At 35.2% G+C, this 20,165-nt stretch overlaps 1 protein-coding gene across 7 annotated transcripts in view; it reads right to left on the reverse strand.

The window, feature by feature from the left end:
• Positions 1-800: 800 nt before the first annotated feature.
• NSUN6 (NOP2/Sun RNA methyltransferase 6) overlaps positions 801-20,165 on the reverse strand; it is a 31,984-nt gene continuing 12,619 nt past the window's right edge. For 5 of the 7 annotated variants that reach the window (XM_026716080.2, XM_026716079.2, XM_087915541.1 and 2 more), the window contains 9 exons: positions 16,767-16,846; positions 15,259-15,368; positions 13,534-13,687; positions 11,233-11,314; positions 9,102-9,221; positions 6,459-6,600; positions 4,724-4,872; positions 3,504-3,629; positions 801-1,453 (listed from right to left, as the gene is read on the reverse strand). In XM_026716080.2, coding sequence (XP_026571865.1) covers positions 1,247-1,453; positions 3,504-3,629; positions 4,724-4,872; positions 6,459-6,600; positions 9,102-9,221; positions 11,233-11,314; positions 13,534-13,687; positions 15,259-15,368; positions 16,767-16,846 — 1,170 coding nt within the window. In that variant the 3' untranslated portion in view covers positions 801-1,246. The remainder of the gene's footprint in view (positions 1,454-3,503; positions 3,630-4,723; positions 4,873-6,458; positions 6,601-9,101; positions 9,222-11,232; positions 11,315-13,533; positions 13,688-15,258; positions 15,369-16,766; positions 16,847-20,165) is intronic. The other 2 variants (XM_087915543.1, XM_026716081.2) reach the window with 1 other exon arrangement.

Raw genomic sequence — 20,165 nt, forward strand, 5'->3', positions numbered from 1 at the left:
CCTTATTTCCATTTTACTTCCATATGGAAACAGATTAATATTTCTAATTGTTCTATTTTTCTATCGCTTTTCAACAAGTATCCAACACCTATTTTTGTTGCAGATTTAAGATGTTTTTGTAACTTTACTCCAAATTCCACATTTTTTTAATCACTTGCATACATTACAAAATTACTCTCTATTCCCTTGCCCAACATGATATAGTAAGATTTCAATAGGACATTATATTTAAATTATCAATAAAAGATGCAGGTCTGCTATTCTTGTGTCAAAAAAGTACCATAGAACTTGAAAAGTATAATCAAAATGATACAGTATGAAACTAGTGGACCTTCCTTATGTTGGAGGGGAGGGTGCTGTTAAAATAGGTAAGGAGACCATAGTAAGAAAAATAAAATCAATCTTGATGTGGGTAATGTTGACACATATACATATTAAAATCAAACAAAAATGTTGGGGAGTTTTTCATAAAGCATACACAATTGTACAATTGCTTTATCTCCAACATGGCAAAAATCGTCAATAAGTGGTTTTAAAGTGAAACTTAAATTTAAGAAGGACATGAGTATTCAGAAGACAAGTCAGGATTTCCCTTGCTTCTTCAGCTCAGTATTTCTTCTTTGATTCTGCTCCAGAATCAAACACATCTGATATTGGAATGTCAGCATTCCTGAGATATAAGGGAACATGCACTGTTGTGCTGATAGGGCTAAGCAAAACACTTAATTTTGTGGAGAAGGAGTTAGAAAACTCTCAAATTAATGATAATAAAGAGCAGTCAAATGCTCACTTAATACCAATTTTGATTAAATGTTCTTTAATACCATAAAATTGTTCTTCAAAAGCAATCTGTAAGGTGTTATAAAGTGTATTAAAATCCATTCAAACTTTATTTTGAACTCAGTATGGTATAGTTTGAAAGTAAGATTACTACTGTGTGTGATAGTAAACAAAACTATATGGATAAACTGAGCAAACAATTTTCCATAATTAGTGACCTGTTAATGTAAAACCAAATGAAACTTTAAAACTTTCCAAATTACAGTGGCCCATTTCTGTAGACTTGTTTCTCCAACCTGCGGATTTCTCCCAGGAGAAACAGCTGGCTGATTTTACTGCTGCTATGGCAACTATGTCGTCAGTCTGTTGGCTTGGCAACATAGCTGGAGCACAAAGCACAGTTTGGAACACTCCAAAGGCTAAAAGGAAAGCATATATTTATTTACATTGATGTATAAAGTAATTTTCATTGCACTTTTATAAATTTTGCAATAAAAAATCCTATACAGTCTTTGTTTGCTAGACGTATCAAATCTTCGTAGTTGACATTTTGCAAAGAATAACAGTCAATTCCCTGCAAAATAATTTCAGATGGATCAAATCTCTGTAGCAGTTTCAGCTTCTCAGGTGACAGTCCAGCTCCCATCATGCCTTCTCCTCCAATATGGGGCTCCTTATAGGGAGGAAAATAAAAGAAACAGTTGGCTATTTGGCTGGTCACTATTCAACTTAAAATAGAAGCTGATATTTATAAAGGTCAGTCCTCTACCTTTGCAATAACATTATTGTAATATTTTTATAGCAGAAAATGGTCTTGCTATAAATCCTCTGTAAAGAACAGTGATTCAAAATTATATATATATAAAAAATGAAAACTATTCCTCAGCCATAATATAAAAAACCCTAATTTAATGCCAACCAAAGTGTCCTCAGTAGGTACAGTTTATATCTATATACATCATTTTATTAGTATGCTAAAAAATAACATAGTAATAAAATAATAAAGCATAAAATTGCTATACTTAATAGCAAAAACTAAATATAGATGAAAAGGGACATGATTATATTAAGTTGCCATCTAAAACAATTGAGTTCCTTTGTTGTAGGTGGAAGCCATTTCCTATGTTAAGTAACAGAACTGTATTAAAACTTAGCCTCACTCTCAGAGACACACAAGGGAATATGCCTCATAGAATTCAGTTGCCCTTCTGCTATTTTCATTTCTTTTGCAGGAGGCAAATTGGTATGCAACATAACTGTCAGGTCTATTCTTATGAATATTATGGCAACTGGGCAGTTTGCAGGCTCTGATCCACGCCCCACCAAGCAGGTAGAAGATACAGGGTTTAGGGTTTTTTAACTTCTGCATTTACTGTTTTATTTATCTCCAATGAACCTAATGCTCCTACTTCCTATTTTTCCCACAACTACACTGAATCGTGAGTTGGGATAACCTAATCCTAAAATATAGCCTATTGCAGTATTGTGGATTTTTTTCTCTAAGGTATGTAACCATCCCGAGAAATTATGAGGTCTGCTTTCCATTTCTAAAGTAGATTGATGTTTACTTTCTTTCCTAAAGTATTTCATTTTAGCATTTGTACGATTTACAGAATTAATTTCAAAAATAAATGCAACATTCAGTCAAATCCATCCAACTTCTGTTCAAGTTGGCTTAACCATGCAGAGTTTGTTTAAAAACCCAGTCAATCTCTAATTTTTACAAAATGCTACACTAGTTTGTTTGTTTTTTAATGAAATCACATAATAATTGAGGAACGTTTCTTAGCTGTTTAGGACAGGAAGTTGAAAAGGCTGAAAAGACTCGTTCTGTTTGATATGTGTTGTGATAAATCCTAGTTTATCAAATGTTTTCTATTTTTTTCCCCTTAAATATTCAATTTCTTGGAGACTGCCTGGATAGGTCCCTTCAGGTTTTTTGGCAAGGTTTTTCGGAAGTGGTTTGCTATTGCCTCCTTCCTAGGATTGAAATAAAGAAGGGGTGTCAAAGTCAAGGCCTGGATCTGGCACGTGGGATGCTTAGATCTGGCTCATGGTGCCACCCTGGAAACAACAAAGGACTGTCCATGGTGCCTCTGGAGCTTGGGAGGGCCGCATGCGGCCCTCCCAGCCTCTGTTTTCAACCACGATAGCCTCCTACAGGCCTTTGCCAACAAAAATGGAGCTCTGTTTTCACTGGCAGAGGGCTACAGGAGGCATTGCAGCTGAAACAGAGCTCTGGAGACCGTTTTTGCTGGTAGAGCACTTGGGTCACCACAGCGCCCCCAGCATGAGTGACGTCAAGCTGCCTACCCTGGCCCCTGACATCAAACACAACCCTCAATGAAGTCGAGTGTGACATTCCTGAAATTATTACCAGGGTAACCAGAGTAGAACTGCTGGTTTCTAGCCTGAGGCTTTTACCACTGCACCAAACTGGCTCTCTATGGATATAAGCAGAATAGGGGAAAGAGTTCAAAAATTACAAAATATATTTTTCCTAGACAGCTGGATAAAATTGTTAACTACAAGAAAAAAACAAAAGAAATGATAGATTCTTGATAACATGATAGACACTTCTTGATCTCAGCTCAATCTTTATAGATACTAAAATTATTGTAACGGCAAATTCTTCCACAAGATGTTTTCAAGTGACAATGTAATATAAAAATGGGAAACAAAGTTACATCAATCAAATTTTACAAAAAAAAGTTTGTTCTTACTTGTGACTTAAGTTGGAGGCAAGGAAAAGTTTCTAGTGCCCAAGCCACTTGCTCTTCATTCTCAGAAAGGGTAATTGTGCATGTACTATATACTAGGATGCCGCCTGGCTTTAGCAGTTGCACTGCCTAGGATGATAATCAGATTTTCACTTTGTAGTATTTCACAAATAACACTATTTTTTATAGATTACAGATAGTCCTCAACTTGCAACCATTCACTTAGGAACTGTTTGAAGTTATAGTCGTGCTGAAAAAAGTGACTTATGAATGATTCTCACACAATCATTGCAGCATCCAAATAATCACATGATCAAAATTGGGGCACTAGGCAACTGGCATGTATTTGTGGCAGTTGCACTATTTCGGGGGTCATGTGATCACTATTTGCATCCTTCCCAGCTGGCTTCTGACTAGCAAGTTCAGGGAGGGAAGCTTAACAACTGCATGATTTACTTAACAACTGCAATGAGTTACTTAACAAGAATGGCAAAAAAGTCACATAATTGGATGCAACCCATTTAACTTAGCAATGGAAATTTTGGGCTCAATTGTGGTTGTAAGTCAAGGATTACCTGTAGTTTAAAAGCTTCTCTACAGGTGGCACAATGCACATTAATTCTAATATTGGTTTTCGAAGATTCATGACTACTAATCATAATGGAACCAGCATAAAAATGTTGCAGAAAGTGAAGAACTCTTACTACGTCCACAACCCAGCCTCTATTTGCATCCAACTTTTTCTAGCAATACCGTGCTATGGAATGGTAAATATTATTTAGCAGGAGATATTCTCAGAGGATGATACAATAATTCCCAAATTCTTTCTCCTTTAGGAGAAAAAGAAGAACCTGAAGACAACTTCTCTAAAGAATTGTATGAAAGACTTTCATTTTGGTTCAATGTCTTCCAATAGATAGCAGAAGACAGCTGAATAAATGAAAAGTTGAAGTTGCAATTTCACTAATACAGCAAATATCTTGATTCCCCCAATTTTTTTCAGGAATTGTTGTACAACCAAGGTACAGAAAAGTAAAATTCTTTAACAAAATTGTTTCCCGAAACTAAACTTATTTCTGCCTACAAGGATATGAGAAAAGGCTTGACAATCGCTTGTATTAATTTTAATAAAATGTATTTTTTTAAAATAACTCAATAATCAACTGACAACTCCCAACCATCTTCTTCATATTTTATTTAATAGCTTTTACTATTAAACATACCACTCTAAAAAGCTTGCGCTGTAAAGGCTGATAGGAAGTTATTTCTTTTAAAGACCACGAATAAGCCAAATTTGGCCTCTGTCCCATTCCACTGCACGGAGCATCAAGAAGTATCCTGTCAAATGACGCAGGTAAGAATGGAGGTCCTTCTGCAAAAAAAAAGAAAAATATTTCAAAGTCTATAGTTCACATGTTTTGCATAACTAATTGTTATTAATGAAAATTTCTGAGAATTGTTAATTAAAATTCCATGAATCATATCAATTTAATGTAGTTAATACAGTGGATTCTAGTTTAATTTAACAAGTTGAACCCTACTGGCATTGGTTTAAAGTCTTTTTAATTAACTGTTATAAATAGCCATTGTATTTGGATGGAATTCTTATTTATCACTATTATTTATGGAACAAATTTATATACTGTAGCTGCATAGATGACTCCAGGTGGCTTACAAAATTTTAATTATGGTTGTTTCTGCCTTTCACTCTATTTCTATGTAACAAGAAAATGTGTCCTGTTTAATTGGTATACAAGTTGATCCAGTCTCCTTAAACCTGTATCATGATGTCAAGTCAAGATTTAATATGTGTATTGAAATCCTGTGTAATAGACCAACACTTCACTTGTATTGATGAAAAATGAATCTAAGTACTAACATTTTGAAGTTACATCTTTGTAGAAAGGCAAAATATGTTTATGAAGCAACTGATGTTGAAAGATTAAGTTCATTAAAAAGACGCTCTATCTGTTGGACAAGTAATTTTCCTACTTTAGCCATCAAACTGCACTACACAATGATGAAAAATACAATAGACCTTTAATAAAAGTAGATCCTTCTTCCTCATTTTTTCCCATCTTATGTGCTCTGAGTTGCTCCTATGAAACTAGTAAGCTTCAGAAATTTTCATACAGGTAGTCCTCATTTAATGATCATTTAGTGAGTTATAATGTTGCTAAGCAAATGGGAGATAGGACCGCTCTTCGAAGTTACAGCTGGCAGCAGTCCCACAGTCATATGATCAAAATTTGATTGCTTGGCAGCCCATCAGCATTTATTACTGCAGCATATATTTCAATTCCCCCACCTGCCTATACCTGCCTTCCCATCTCTGCCCTTTTGGCTACCCAGCACTCCTGCCTACCTCTGCAGCCTTCTGCCCTTCCAGCTGACCTTTGTATTCTTCCTCCAACTGCTGAGGTGTGCCCAACCTAGGTCTCATAAGGCCATCGGCAGAGAAGTGTAATGTCCTTGCCTAATGGCACACAGTCCTCAGTCTAATAACTACACATGATACTACCAGGAGCCCTAATGCAGTATTGTGGCTGACTCTGCCCACAGCCTAGAGTTCAATCCTGATGGGGCTCAAAGTTTATTCAGCCTTCCATTCCTCTGAGATTGGTAAAATGTGGACCAAATTGTTGGGGGGAATATGCAACTAATGCTTTACATTGTAAACCATCCTGAGAGTGCTGTAAAGTCCTTTAGAGCGATATATAAGCCTAAATGTATTGTAACCAGAACTACTGTTGCTAAGCAGTGAAGCCATGCGATGCTTTGCTTAATGACCACATCACTTAGGAACAGAAAGTCTAGTCCCACTTAGATTTGTTAAGCAAGGATTACATATACAATTTTACTCACTGCCTCTTACTGTGTCATCCAAATCAAATTCAAATTAGCCTTGATATCAACCTGTATTATTCCATGAACAATAATAGCAAAAAGTCACATTACCTTGTCCATCTATTTTGCTATCAGTAAGTGCTTTAGTACCATCGTAACAAAAAGCTTTAATACAATTCAAATTTAGTAGTGCAGCATTTTGTTCAATCTTTTTCACTCTGTCTGCTATCTTGTCCAGCGCTATTACTTCCCCCTAAAAATTAAAAATCAAAAGTTTTGAAAAGTTTTGAAGTTTTAAACCACTGTTAAAACTACTAAAGTATAGAAGTTGACACACATAATTTCAAATAACTGAAGTGCAATGCATAAAGCACCAGATTTACACAACATATAATCTGTTTGAGCCCCAATTCAGTATACACCTTCAATGCCTGCATCTGAAAAACGTGGTGACTTTCTCCATGTATTTCAGAGTCATCACACCATTCCTCATTTCTTAAGCAACAATGCTTGACTTAATACGTTACAGTTTACTCATGGCAAACTTCACTAAGACAAAATAGTATGTTTCATTCAAATACTGTAACATAGGTCAAGCTGTAATTTTTCCATGTTAATAGTCTCTGTGCGAGGACCCTAAAAACTACACACTTAGGAATGCAAATGGATAAAAACGTCAACACCACACATAGACACTTAAGCAGAACATTATTTCTGTGTTTCAGGATTGTGTTCTGCATGCTGGCAATTTCTCCATACTGGAAAACTAAACGGTTCAATGAACATAACAGCATAACATCCGGATTATAATTAGAACTGAATTAATTGGAAGCACAGTGCCAAACAGCACAGCTAACATAAGTAGAGTTATCACATGGGCATACCAATGTTCCTCACTGCACAAACTGATGCTGCATTTTGAAACTTCCAGGTCGTCTTCCAGAACAGTCCCATGTAACATGCATTGCAATAATCAAGTTGTGAAGTGACAAAGGTTTGAGCGAATATTTGAAGACCCATGTGATCCATGAAAAGGATGCAACTGTATATTAGATGGAGATGTTGAAAGGGCCTCTTAGCCAAAGCTGCCATCAAGTAAGAACTATGAATCCAAAAAGATTCCTAGATTGCACATCAGCCTTGAATGAGAAAGTGTGATTCCATCCAAGGAAAAATGGAAAATTCCCAGATCTAGCTGACCTAATATTCACAACCATTCAGTTCTGACAGTTTTTAATCAAGTTCATTGACCATCCCTCCATATCCAGGCCAAACAGTCTTTAAGCATTGGCATAGAACTTTGGCAGCTCAATTGGCCAGCCTGGGGTCAACAGATATAGTTGGTATCATTAGTAGATTGATTATACTGGACCCTAACTGGCCAGTAAAACTAATGGTGTAGTTGTTGGAACAAGAGGGAAGAAAGTGTTGAACGCTGTATTATCCCAAAAAGGAGGGTTTGGGGGACAATTCTTTCCCCTTCAGCCAACACCAACCAGAATGGCTCTGGAGGTAGGAAGAGAACCATGTAAAACAAGGCTCCAAACTACTATTCTTTGAATCCAATCCAGAAGGATACTAAGATTGAATGCATAAAGACTTGCCATGAAATCAAGGAGCACAAGAAAGAATGCACCACCCCTATCCAAACCTGCCCAGATTATATACAAGTCGAACTGAGGCTGATTCCATATTAAATACTGAAATCTGACTGATATGGGGTTAGATGATCTTTGTTACAGGGGAATATGCAACTAACATGGGAAGATTGGAGACAGGTCATTACCAAATGGCGTGGATCCAGGAATGATCTTGAGGAGGGAGACTTCAAGGCCAATTGCACCACCCCCTTTCTCTACCACCACAGCACAAATAATTTTCCTGCTAATGACCTAAGAAGGGCCTCAACCCAATAAGCAGATGGATCAACTAGGTAGCCTTCAAGAGTAACCAATTCAATTCAACTCAGATTATACTCCAAGACTCATACATCAGTCTATAAACTCCCAGTTCATTGGACTACCCGCTTGAAAGTTCTTAGTTTCCTGACATTTTTAGCTGCAATATATTTTTGCTAAATTTGTAGTATGTCAAAATCTGCTTACTCTTTCTCCGAGATAAGAGTCCAGAATTTTTTTTAGAACTCGTGGCTGTTTATGGCTTATAGGCAGCATATGGTTAGTAGCATGGGGACACATTCCAAAAATGGGGGGGAGGGACAAACCAGCCAAATTCAACAGAAATTGAGTTTAAAGCTATTTAATTTTAATTAAATGTATACCCCCACACACACATATGTATGGGCATATGTTCAAAAAGCACCTATTTTCATTTAGCAATTTATTGCTTGAATTAGTAGATTTGTGATAACTTAACAAGATCAATGCCCCTTTAGCAAGTCTATGTAGCTTATTCGACTAGAAAACATACATAAATTTCAAATATGAAAGCTATGCTATTTTGAATTATCTGTGAATTTCAGCCAAGGCGTGAAATAAGCTATGCTAATAAAATACAAGCAAGTTTCTGAGGTGGAAGGGAGGGAGGGAAAGAGGGAAAGGAAAGGAAAGAAAGAAAAAAGAAAGACGCTATGCTAATAAAATACAAGCAAGGAAGGGAGGGAGACAGAAAGAGAGAAGGAAAGAAGGAAGGGAGAGAAAGAAAAGAAAGAAAAAGAAAGGAAGGGAGGAAGGAAGGAAGGAAGGACGGACAGAAGGAAGGGAGGGTGGGAGGGAGGGAAGTCTGGTGACTCACCTCATCATGCATTAGAGTTGCAAGGTGGGTAGTTTTGCCCCCAGGAGCAGCACACATATCCAAGATTCTTTGTCCTGACTGAGGATTTAAAACGTAACTCACAACTGATGAGGGCAAATTCTAACAAAGGAAGTGATAAAAATATTTTAATAACCCAGAGATCACAAAAATACTGGAATATTTTTTTCTGAAAAAAATATTGACCTTTCTTCTGACCCTGACCTTTCTTCTGAGAATCTAAACTGTCTGTACATGAATGTTTGTTTTAATTCTATAAAAAATCTTCCAAATTGAAGTTATTTGGTTGTCTGGAAAAAACTGTAAATAATGAAAACCAAGCCTCTTTTGATAGAAGAAGCTATTTCTTTAAAATCAATATTTTCTCTTCCTCGGAGTTTTTGATAGGTAGGTGATACTTGGTATGACTCCTATGGTTAGCTCCTATCCTTATTATATTGCTTTTAATGTATTATATTGCTCTTTGTTGGGCAACTGTAACTGTGTTTCTCTGTCACATTATAACTTGTAAATTGCTGTAAGTTGTTCAGTGATATATAAGTTTAATAAACAAATATATGGCTGAAAGTTCCAAAGTCAAGCACTTTTCTTATGGCAGGTGGATCAAATATGGGTAGGCATAACAGAGAATTTTTTGATAAGGCTGTTCCTTATTGTATTTTCTAGCCTCTTCCATTCCTCAGTTCCTCCCTCTCTCCCTCCCTTGCCATACTTCCAAACCAAGTCTTGGGATGCACCCATCCCCTTTTTCATTTTCTAAGCCTGCCTATAGAGGCTAGATGAGACCCAGAGGCACTGTTAGAAATAGTAAAAGAATGATGCTTGATCTTTTGCAGGATGAGTCCTTTTGGTTCATTTTGAATTAAAAGCATTTAAAACAAGTAACATTATATGAAACAAAATCCTGATGGATGCCAAGTATTGATAGACTCAAACACTACACCAACAATACTTTAGTAGATTATACTGATATTGAAAATGAACTTCTTAGTAAACTTGAAATTGATTATATTGCATGGTTAATATTTTTTAAAAATTAACATCTGGCAACTTGTGAAATACAACGAATGGTGCAGTGGCCTAGAGGTAGAACTCTCGCCTGACAATCAGGAGGCTGTGAGTTCGATCCTAGGTAGAGGTTCTCTCTCTGGGCATGTTGAAAATATATCTGCTGAATATAACTCTGCATTGGTGATAGGAAAGGTCAGTAAACACTCAGCTCCATTCAATTGCCCAGACTCCATCCCGCAAGGGATTATGGGGTCGCTAAAAGGTGACTTGTGAAATACAATACTTTAAATGGAAACACAATAAATTGGGAAATGTCTCATTGTTACTTTAAATGTACAAATAACACAACAATGTATTAAATATTAAATTCTACTTTTCTCCATAAAGTTTGATTTTTACAGCAAGGATTGGAGAAGCAGTCTTCCCAATCCTGATGTTTTCTGCAAGCAAACCTTGGGAAAAAAACATAATGATGAGCTGATATACTTCCCTGAACTCTTGAAAGGAAATTCTAAACAGTCTGGTCATAAGTACATTTGGATTTCAAGTTAAGGTTTTTATTAGTTTACATGGCCTGTTTGTTTCTGGCTTACCATGATTTCAGCCATATCACTATAGTATCTAAGCAATGGCTATGTAGTATATGCAAATCCAGCCAGTATACTTGATCCCAGGAATGTATAAATAGTCCTTATGACTACAATCGAGCACAAAATTTATGTTGCTATGAGAAATTTGTTAAGTGAATTTTGCCCTATTTTACAACTTTTCTTGCCATATTTGTTAAGTGAATCACTAGAATTGTTACATTAGTAACATGGTTATTAAGTGAATCTGGTTTCTTCACTGACTGCTTTTCAGAAGGTTGGAAAAGGGGATCATATGACCACAGGACACTGCAATCATCATAGAGGTGAATCAGCTGTCAAGCATTCGAATTAAAATCATGTGACCATGAGAATGCTGCAATGGTCATAAGTGGGAAATATGGCCATAAGTCACTTTTTTCAATACCATTTGAATGCTGACTAAATGAACTGTTGTAAGTCGAGGACTATCTGTATTGAAATCTTAATGTTCAGAAAATAGTAATATAACATACCTGTAAAAATACATAACTGGATAACATATTGTCAAATGAGGGACTACGGTAAATTGGTTCAGTCATTTTTATTCCCAAACCTCTGAAAAACATAACAAAGGAACATGAATAAATTGTCTGCTCCTCATTTCTAGTTTGACATTATTTAAATGTACATTACTTATTGGGGGATATCAGATAATACATGTAATTAATTTAACACATTCTGTTCTTACTTTCAGGAACATTAATTAGAGAATAAGCCATTTGAATCCATATATTTTAAACTTATTATAAAATTTCTTCTCTCAAACGGGTTAGGTGTGATTTAATTCAAAACAGATTGCTGTCACTGTTAATAATATCGAAATAATGTTTTCCATAGGAATGTGGCTTTACAGTTAAGTTGGTTGATTTGTATAATTTTATTGAAAGCTCTCATCAACGTATTATTCAAGAACCCTAGGGAAATTCTTGTGAGATTTCTAAAAATGTTGTTTCTGTACCATTAAAAGCATAAAATTATTTCCTATATGTTAAATAATCCAATGTGTAAAACTGATTGCAATCAGTCCCTGAGTCCAATAAAGCCTACAGGATCCATATAGCATTAAGAATCAGGAAAAAGATTGGGAAAGTTACTTTCAGTCTAAGATAAAAGTGGGATGCAAATGATAATGGTTATGAAGATGATGATGAAACTATCATAACTTAAAGGTCCATATCAATTCCAGATCAATATCTATTTGTGGTCCTCTAAGGAAATTCCTAATTCTTATTTTCTGTAGACTGTTTCTACCTCTTTTTACATTCCTGTTATACGACAGGAGTGGAAATCCTTTCCAAGTCAACAATATAACATGAAAATAATTGTGTTAGATAGGTTAAATCAATGCTATAATTTCTAACCACCCAGAATTGTCCCACATTCCAAGACTAAAGATTATCAGCATAGCTGAGAGAAAATAAATAAAGGAGAGAGAATATTTGTAACTCAGGGTTGACATGAGGGGTTCTTGGTGTTCTTTGAACTTGCTTGTTTTCTTGCAGATGTTTCATTACCCAAACTAGATAATATTATTGGTGCTAGTCATTAGCACTGATGATGTTACCTAGTTTGGGTAATGAAACATCTGCAAGAAAACAAATGAGAGAAAGTTAACTACTCATTCCAAAGAAAGTCTTCAGAATTGCTTTAAGTCAATATTGATTGAACATTTCAATATTCTAACATTTTTTTAAAAGACAGCAAAAAAAGAGGGGGAGTATAAATCAAAATGTACTGTTAACTGATAAATAACTGCAATGAACATGAATAAATGCTTCACACTGGGAAGAATAGTTAGAGCACTAAATAGGGACAGACTGAGCTGTTGCAATCTGACTATATCAACAGTGAGGCATATATTATTCCTGGTACAATTATTAATTTAATTGAAAAATATAGAAAGATTCGAGTAAACAATATCCCAAAGCTTTTTAAATCAATACAATTGTTCCAGAGCTAAATCTGGATAAACAAAATCTGAATAAATTCAATACATATATTTTCTATATAATTACTGTGTATATATATATATATATAATGTTTAATAATCTTTATAAATGTTTATTAATGTTTAACTATTTAACCAAAGGTAATAATAGGGTCCCTTTGGAAGGAATTTAGTAGAACTTTTTCCTACTCATTTTATTGAAAAGCACAAGCTTTTATGAACTGTCTTTCAATTTTTTGCTACCATGAGCTTATATGACACTGCTACTACAGTGGCTATGATCTGACTCTTTTATTGAGGCCTTATATTGAATATTTTTTTTGTTTACTAGTAGACAAAATCTCCATCTGCACTCTATCACTATTTTTAATTACAAATATTTTAATAATATAAAAAGTAAAACAATGTTAACAAATATTAAATCTAGCCATGTCCTATAGTACTATCAAGGCTGCAACAGACTATTATGCAAAAAATACCCTCAGTGGTTAACTATGAACTACTGTATTACTGAAGCATAGAGCCAATAAATCAGAAGTATCAGAAAACATTATCATTTTAATTCATCTTCAAAGATTAGTTCCTATGAGATTTCTCCATTTCTGATAATTATATCTGAGAATAATTTATTTGACTAAGCAAGATCCAGATTCAATTTTTTGTTGAAAAGCCTCAACATTGGAGAAATAAACCCAACAGGAATTTGGGCTAAAGTATATATACAAATTAGTTGGATAGTGAGATGACTTACAAACAGCTGTAGCTTTCTATTAAAATAAGCAATTTGGGGCAGATTTTCAGCCATGGTTATACACTTCTGACTTACTTCAATGGGCCATTAGAAGTAAATATTTCATTGCGGCTCAGTTCTGAAATCCCATTTCCAATGAAAACTTTATTGCCGGAAAACTCTTTGGCTCCTCTTTTGCATTTCCCTTCAATATCAGAGTACACAGAAACCACACTTCCAGCTTTCATGACTGGGGAAAAGAGAGGGAAAGATATCTTTGGGTTTTTGTTCTCCTTGGCTCAAGAACAAAGATGCAGACATTCACTGGGGATTTTGTGACTCCACATATTTGAACCCCATGTGTCCAAAAGAATGTACTTGAGTCAAGATAAGCTCTGGAAAAACATCACTGATGTCTATTCCAGATGCAGACTTGGCAATATTTTACATAACTTTTAAAGGAATACATCCTAATGTTTAATCCTCAAGAAAAAATAATATTCTAACATTATAGGCTTGCAGATTATGGAAGGGGAAAGGAGGGACTGTAGAATACTTTGGCTGAAGCATCTAAATCTATGAAAATGAGTATGAAAATGAGATCATAATAAAGCTCTGAAAATAAAATTGTGGGCCCAGCTGTCCAAGATGCATCACACTACTGCCTATAAATAAGCAGGTTGTAAATAAGCATATGGATTTTGAAGAAGCAGGATTAGAAAGTATATTGACACGTTCCAACTGTACTATTGGAAAAGACTCCCAAGAATAACATGTATAGTTCAGAAAACAAATCTGGATCCTAAGATAAATCAATCCAGAATTCCAACTCAAGGTACCAATGATCACATTCAAATTACTCTATTTCAGCCATATCATGAAAACTTAGATCTCTGGAGTGGTCCATGCTGGGAAACTTGGAAGGATAGCAACAGCAATAAGACTTACATGCCACTCCATAGTGCTTTACAGCCTCTCTAAGAAGTTCATAGCGTCAGCACATTGTCCCTCAACAATCTGGGTCCTCGTTTTACCAACCTCGGAAGGATAGAAGGCTGAGTCAACCTTGAGCCAGTCAGGATCAAATTCCTGGCCATGAGCAGTGAATTAGCTTGCAATGCTACATTCTAACCACAGCGCCACCATGGCTCCTATATTTTGAAAGACTTGAAGGGACAGATTAGGAAAATGTAGGGAAAATGTACATGTCTATGTGAACCCACTTGATTATGCATAATCAATTAAACAGGCATGAGAAAATATATATGGAAAGAATGATGAAATGGGTATTGGTGGGGAGATTCTTGAAAATTCAGTTTTAACATTAAAAAATTATAACTTATCAAAATGGCTACAACAGGATACAAATATAAAAAAGACAAGATGAAAGGTGTATTAACAAAAGAAAAGCATGTTAACACTTAAACAACTATATATATATTTATGTATTATAAACACAGACAAAATCTTCTATGATTTGAGACTGTGGTCCTGTGGGCAAGAGATGTTGAAACTACAACTCATTCCTGCTACTTGTACCCTCCATAAGGACTAAAGGACCCATCTTATAACTTCTTTAAACAGCTAGCAAATTCTAATCTTGTTTTTATGCACAGTAATTATCAGAATAGTGTCAGTCTTCTTGAATATAGCTAAATTTTGTTATGCTGCCTGTAAATTAGGCAGACTTTAATGAACCCACTCCCCATTATAATATTTTATCTTATTTTGTTCTTAATTTATATTAACTCATTTTTGTTTGCAATTCTAGACAACGACCATAATAAAAAATATTCATTAAACTTGCACAATCACTCTTACATTTTGAAGCAGATATAATCCCAGGAGCATAAACATGTGCTCCACGAAGCACAGCACTTCCACACTGTGCATCAACAACTACTTCATTTGGCAATCTTTGCAGATCCTTTCTGCAATGGAACAGTGATATTAAATAAAATTAGCTTATTAATATTACTTTTAAAAAAGCACTAACTTGACCACTTCCCACTCCCACTCACAATTAGATTTTTTTTCCTATTTGCCAACCGTGCAATTGCTTTCTAGCTTTTTAACTTCATTTGCAGCCTTTCAATTTTAAAGTTGCAGTTTATAATAATTGTATGTAAAAGTCACATTAACAAATGTAAATATGTTTTCATAAAACTAAGGAGTTCTTTAAAAAGTAGTAACATTTAGAGAGGGCACATTATTGATAGCTAATCACACACATAGTGTGTTTCTAAATTTCTGAAATATATAACCAACTAGAGCTCCTGTTTTTATTGAGTGAAGATGCTTCAAAACAGCCCCCCCTCCCATTTTTGAGCTGTGGATCAGTACCAGCCCATGGTCTGTTGAGAACTGAGTCATGGAAGCGGCAGACAAGCGTGTGAAGCTTCATTTACACATGCATGGGATTTAGGTTGAGCATGCAAAGACATCCCCTGTCCCCCTCCTGCTGCTACCACTGCCAGTCCATGGGAATGGTTGGGGACCGCTGCTTCAGAATACATGGTAGAACAAACACAGCACTCTCTGAAACTTATTACAGCAGCTGAATCTGTTTGCAGGATCTCTATATGACAAGCCATCCTAAAAAAAGACTGAGGTGCTTTAGTGCTTTAATGACTTTTAGAAAAGTGCTGCATTAATGCTCTTTTGTGTTCTGAAGCACTTCTTCATAATCTAATCCAAAACTCTGCAAATTGCTAGTAATTGCAATTTTCACCCATCATGTTTTCACCATAATATTAAATATTAAATATTAAAACACTGACATTCTAGGGAAAGAGATTTTAGTTATGCTTTCATTCTCCAGTAGAGAGATAATTATCAAAGAAACCCAAATTATTGATAAATAGCTGTTTTGAATAGAATAAAAACATTTCAAATATTGTGAACTTATCTTTGGTTTATCTTTTTGTCCAAGCATGTAAAAGCTCCTGTTTATAAATCATGGTGTGAATCTGGCCTGCTTGAAATTGCTTGTCAGATTTTATCAAAGAAATGTGAGAGATCATCCATGGAAGGCAAACACATAAGCTCAAGATTTGCTTTGGTTTATCTCCTTCATATCAAATTATGACTTTAAATGAATATGTTAATATTCATTAATAATGAATATTATTAATTCCATGTTAATAAGCAGTGATAAATGAACATATATTTTTCATGTATCATCTGCATATTCAAAATCAGGATTGGTCTAGGAATGCTTGAAATTCCCTAGAATGAAATCAAACCCGAACACACATGCGCACACACGCACAGACAGACAGACAGACACACACACACACACACACACACACACACACACACACACAAACCTGGGTCCAAGAACAGGAATAAGTAACATGTCAGGAAGTTCTGGATGTTGTAGAACTGGAACACTAAGATTTTCATACTGCTGTAAGTTGAAGACGAGGACATTATAGTTATAATATTGTATCTAATATTTAGACAGAAATATTTATGGTCAAATAAGTAAAGTCTGTATATAATACCAGTGTCTACAGGAGAGTCAGTATCATGCAGATTTTGATCCCACAGTGGATATCACTACTATATAACTTGAAATGACATGCTTCCTTTTAGAATTCAAAAATTAATCTGCTTCAGATCCTACCAAAAATAAGTAGGCTTCCAAATGGAATTGGAATATTGTGGACATTTGCCCATTGTTCCATAGCACTTAAATTTTCTGCACTTGTGAAAACACCTATGTCCCTCTCTCTATAGAAATTAACAAAGTACAAAAGGATATCTGAAAGCTGGGTTATGTAATACATTCTAGGTCTTTTACAATTGACAGTACATTCTATAGTAATAGCTGAAGGAATGATTTTCTCTTACATTATTAGCAAGCATAGAAATAGCATGCTGCTGTGTACCTTTGTTTAGGATAGACTTAATGATCCACATATATCTAACAGCAAAATGAACAATGGAATCCCTTTGGGGGTTGCTTGATAATGGAATGGAATGTAAACAATAATGTAGTTGCATTTTTTTAAAACCCACAGTGCTGATTATTTTCACTGTTCACTCTATGCTAGCCTACTAAGGAAAGCTTTAGCATAAGCTGATTCTAAACATATCCTTGCTTTGCACTGATTCCGGCTAAATGCTGAAATGTCCATTATTTATTTATCTCTAGAGAAACAAGTAGGATTTGCCAACACAGATATAGTAGAATTACTTAACCATCTGCTTTGAAGATCAAATAATATAAAGCAAATGTTTTCTGAAACAAAGATAAGGGTAATTATTTTTTAAAAAAGAAAAAAGTTCTGAGGTAATATTTTAGATCCTATCCTTGAATGAGAAGAAGACATTGTGCTATTAGTAGATTTAGGCCTTAAAATAAGGTATTCTGGAGCTGGAGAAAAATAATTATAAATTCAATGCCTCTTTGGTCTGTTGAGTAGCCCCTGATTTAGGTTTACCAAGCATAATAAGCTGAGGAAAACCAATTTTGCTTCACAGGGCCATAACAACAGTTTTCTTTAAAAAAAAAAATCAATGGTACAATCTAACAGCAATTCTTACCTGCCTCAGCACACCACAGCAGAGTTTTAGAGCTGCAGATAGTCCAAAACATCCTTCTCTTGATGTTGCTTTCTCTCACTCTTGTATGCAATTTATTTAATTACTTACAGGTTACACCAGCAACACAATGTCTTCCTGACTTTTTGATATGTAAACTTCTCACAATATTTCAACAAAGATTCTAAATAAAAGCATTAACAATTGAAATTTTTTTAGGAGGGCGGAGTTGGCGTCATGGTGGTACAGTGTGCGATCTTGAACCTCTAAGATCGCCACTAATATCTCCATTGCGGGATGGTCCCACCGGACCTAAACCGTCCCGTAGAGACGATGAGGACACATCCTGTCAATCCCAGGGACATCGCAAAGTCCCTGGTAGATCCAGGAAAAGCCCTTTTTTCCTGCGGCAGAAAGGGAGCCATTAAAGCTGCTGAAGCTGGGACAGCTATGGAACGGAAGAAAGCGGGAAAGAAAGTGTGTCAGTTTAGTGAGATAAATTTCTACTTATTATTTTCCTGAGAGAACACCCTAAAAGACTAAAAGTTAAATTTAAAAGTGAAGATAAAAGCGGTCAAGCAATGAGATTAAGCACAAATTAAACCTGAAGGGCTTTTTTCCTTTTTATTGGAACTTTGGATTTTTGTAAAAACTTTTTAATTTTAATTTTTTAACTTTCCTTTTTAACTTTTATTTTTTTCTTTTTAAATAACTCTTTGGAAAAGTTTTTTTTTTTTGTCCCTTCTTTTTAACAATTTTAGACTCTCTTTTTTTTATTCCTGGCGTAAATATTAGAGGGGAAGGGAAAGGAAAGGGAAATAAGTAGCGCTGCCACCTGGAGGTTTGGATACATTGTTTTTCTTTCTTTCTTGTTGATACATTTGGTGTTATATTCAAGGACTCAGTTTTTCATTGAAAAGATAGTGGGGAGAGCATGTAGATTGTTTATGCAGGTGCTCTTCTGAGGAACTACTGATAGCTGGAGTCTGGAGTTGAAATTGAAAGAAAGAAGATTGAAATGACCTTGAAAAGAGAACTGGAAATTTTGCTTTGGATTTAGTAAAGAGCCTCGAAATTTAGTGGCAGTGCTTTGCTTACTGACAGAATTGCATTTTCTCTTTCCCTTTTTTTTTTTACTCCTCCTCCCAGTTGGATTTTTATATTTGGACTTGAGTCTTTTGATGCAGGAATAAGATTACTTTTTTCTCCCCCCCCCCCACCCTTTTGTTCTACCCTTTTAGCAAGGGGAATATATAGATTTCTGTCTTTTTAATTTTTTCTAAATTTTTTATTTTTTCATCCTTTCTCCATTTTACATTTTTTTCTTTTTTTTCCCTTTTTCTTCCACACAATTGGAACCAATTGGGTTAAGGTGTTCAAGTGCATGAAGATTTTTTTCCTTTCCTTTTTATTTTTTGCTTTTATTTTTTTATTGGAGTGGCAGTTGGCTGTTCTTGCTTTTTCTTCCCATTTTTCCTATTAAGTATTCTAAGATGAGCAGAAAGATACCAGCCTCAGCTTCTTCAATTCCGACTTCTTCCTCCTCACCATCTGGAGGACAACGATCAATACAGGTGATGTTACAACAAAAGAAGCAGAAAGAAGTGACACTGCAGATGATTATGCAAGGAATTCAAAAGATACAAGCAAAAACAGATAATATTGAAAAGAGAATGGAAAACATTGAAAAGAGAACAGAGAATATTGAGCAAAGAACTGAAAAGACAGATGAGAAAATTGAAAATATTCAACAGATGATGATGCAATATGAGGACAGAATGAAGAAAATTGAAGAACAAGATGTACAAAGAGATAAGAAGATTGGAGATATGGATAACCATCTGAGTGAAGCTGAAAGAGACAAGAGCAGATCACTCTTGAAGATCAGAATTCCATCTTAGATTTCAAAATATAGAAGAAGAAAAGGGTGAAAACCTTGCTGAAATGATGACAGAAATCTTGGCAGAAGCATTAGAGATAACTAAAGAGAAGATGATGGATGGAATGGATGAGGTTTTTTGTGTCTATACAAGATATCTGATGAGAAATAAACTGCTAAGAAAAGTTCATATCAGATTTACTAAGAAAATAATTAAATCACAAATACTGCAGGCAGCAAGAGAGAAAATACTAAAGTACAAAGATAAAGATATAGTGGTACTGAAACAGGTACCGACAAG

The sequence above is a fragment of the Pseudonaja textilis genome, chromosome Z (genome assembly GCF_049901715.1).
Source record: "Pseudonaja textilis isolate UNSWEBS1 chromosome Z, rPseTex1.2, whole genome shotgun sequence".
Classification (NCBI taxonomy): domain Eukaryota; kingdom Metazoa; phylum Chordata; class Lepidosauria; order Squamata; family Elapidae; genus Pseudonaja; species Pseudonaja textilis.